Below are 2,500 nucleotides of genomic sequence, written 5' to 3'. Positions count from 1 at the left end.
CGTAGTTGTTCTTCTTGGCTCCACAGCCTCCGTAGATGAATGATTGACAGCTGCCCGTCCGTCTGTTAAAGAACCAGCGCTGGAACGCCGCTCTGCACGGCCCCGTCTCCGACGCCGCATAGCAGCGCTCTGATTGGTCGAAAACACACACCGATTATCAGGCAAGGCAGGTTTATTTCTACAGCCCAATTCAGACACAAGGCCATTTAACTCAAAGTGCTTTACAGGGGCAAGATTAGAATACATAAAACACATTAGAACACTTCTAACCACCCTAAATCTGGCCACAAGAATCAGGACATCCTAAATCTTCTACATACTATATAGTAGAAAGTATGGGCACTGGAACAGACAGACAGACAGAGAGACACAGACAGACAGACACACACAGAGACACACAGACAGACAGACAGACAGAGACAGACACACACACACAGAGACACACACACACAGACAGACAGACAGACAGGCAGGCAGGCAGACAGACAGACAGAGACAGACACACACAAACAGACAGACAGACAGACACACACAGACAGACAGAGACACACACAGACAGACAGAGACACACACAGACAGACACAGAAAGCCAATGAAAAGCGTCTCTGAGCGACCTCCAGAAAAGCGCTATATAAATCTTAATTATTATCACAGCAGCAGCATTTGTTTTCCTGCTCTGACTATATGTGTAATTCCACTCTTTGGACACAAGGTGGCGTCTGGTGTAATGTTTATAAATGGACCTGTGGGTTTGTTCATCTGGAGCCCCAGAGGCTAAGTGCAGACTGTTGAATATTAGATTATAAAGATGGAGCGTAAGGATGGCCATTTAGTATTTTTCCTTTAACCGGTTAACCACCAGACTTAACGGTTATTAACCGGTTAACCGTTAAGATTGAATGTAGCCGATTTATAGTGAAATACATGAAGCATTACAGCAGGGCTCCAGACCTTGTTTTGTTTATTAATTTAAAAACTACTCAGGGACCAGGAGCCAAATTAAATACGCACGCGCACACACACACACACACACACACACACACACACACACACACACACACACACACACACACACACACACACACACACACACACACACACACACACACACACACACACACACACACACACACACACACACACACACACACACACACACACAGGCTTAGGGGATGTGTAGCCATTGCGATATCAAAATAAGAGTCCGGATTTGAGAGAAATTAAGATGATTTAATATTTAATTTTTTTAACCGTTTAACCTTTAGTATTAACCGGTTAAAGATCTTCTTAAAGGTGCAGTGTGTAATATGACATCATCAAGAAAGTTCTAGAATGCAACGCTCCCTGGGTAACCCCAACCCTTTTGAATAATAACAGAAGCTACAGTGGCCTTCAAGGACAAGAACAATTCTAAACAATGCACCTGATGACATTACAACCAACATGGATTCCTCCATAAGACCTGCCTGCTCAATGTACAAAATGTAATATTAATATTTGTAATTCTCCGCTCAGGAGGATAATTCAGATTATTGGCAGAGGTGATTTTACACCAATGAGGACATATTTATGAATGAGGATATTGATTTTAGCTAATAAATTACTTAAAATGTTACACAGTGTCCCTTTAACGGTTAACGGTTAACCAGGGACATCCCTAGTGGAGCGCAGAGGTAAACTTTATGATCAAACGATGAAACAACCAAATATGAAAGTGACATCACAACGTACCAGCGAAGTCTGCAGCTGCTTTATCTGGAGGAGAAGAAGAAGTTAGTGACACACACACAACCATGTAGATCAGAAAGCTGTGTGTGTGTGTGTGTGTGTGTGTGTGTGTGTGTGTGTGTGTGTGTGTGTGAGACTGTGTGTGTTAGTCTGTGTGTGTGAGACTGTGTGTGTGTGTGTGTGTGTGTGTGTGTGTGTGCGTGTGTGTGTGTGTGTGTGTGTGTGTTAGTGCGTGAGTGAGTGAGTGTGTGTGTGTGAGTGTGTGAGTGTAACTGTATCAGTGTGTGCGCGTGTGTGTGTAACTGTATCAGTGTGTGCGTGTGCGTGTCTGTGTGTGTGTGTAACTGTATCAGTGTGTGTGAGTGAGTGAGTGAGTGAGTGTGTGAGTGTGTGAGTGAGTGAGTGAGTGAGTGAGTGTGAGTGAGTGAGTGAGTGAGTGAGTGAGTGAGTCAGTGAGTGAGTGTGTGTTACCTGTGGGGACAGACTCTGTAGCAGGTTGAGTCTCCTTTACAGCGTCATCTTCCTGAGAGTCTGAGAGGGAAAAACTATTATTAGTTTAAATGAACATAAACACTGTCTGTGTGTCTGTGTGTGTGTGTGTGTGTGTGTGTGTGTGTGTGTGTGTGTGTGTGTGTGTGTGTGTGTGTGTCTGTGTGTGTGTGTGTGTGTGTGTAAAGGCCCGGACACACCGGCCTGATAATCGCCGTCGTAGAGTTTCGAGGGGGCGGGGACACGAATCTGTTTGGTGTGTGCCGTGAAATCGGTCGTAGTT

At 44.6% G+C, this 2,500-nt stretch overlaps 1 protein-coding gene across 1 annotated transcript in view; it reads right to left on the bottom strand.

Annotated features, from left to right (window-relative positions):
- spint2 (serine peptidase inhibitor, Kunitz type, 2) overlaps positions 1-2,500 on the bottom strand; it is a 24,966-nt gene that overhangs the window by 13,682 nt on the left and 8,784 nt on the right. Inside the window, exons 4-6 of the mRNA XM_080025242.1 lie at positions 2,200-2,259; positions 1,732-1,755; positions 1-129 (exon numbers count right to left, since the gene is read on the bottom strand). The exon at positions 1-129 is cut by the window's left edge and continues 33 nt beyond it. Of these exons, the coding sequence (XP_079881368.1) occupies positions 1-129; positions 1,732-1,755; positions 2,200-2,259 (213 nt within the window). The remainder of the gene's footprint in view (positions 130-1,731; positions 1,756-2,199; positions 2,260-2,500) is intronic.

This window comes from Ammodytes marinus (assembly GCF_949987685.1).
Source record: "Ammodytes marinus genome assembly, chromosome: 3".
Classification (NCBI taxonomy): domain Eukaryota; kingdom Metazoa; phylum Chordata; class Actinopteri; order Uranoscopiformes; family Ammodytidae; genus Ammodytes; species Ammodytes marinus.
This window is presented reverse-complemented; position numbering and strand designations above follow the sequence as displayed.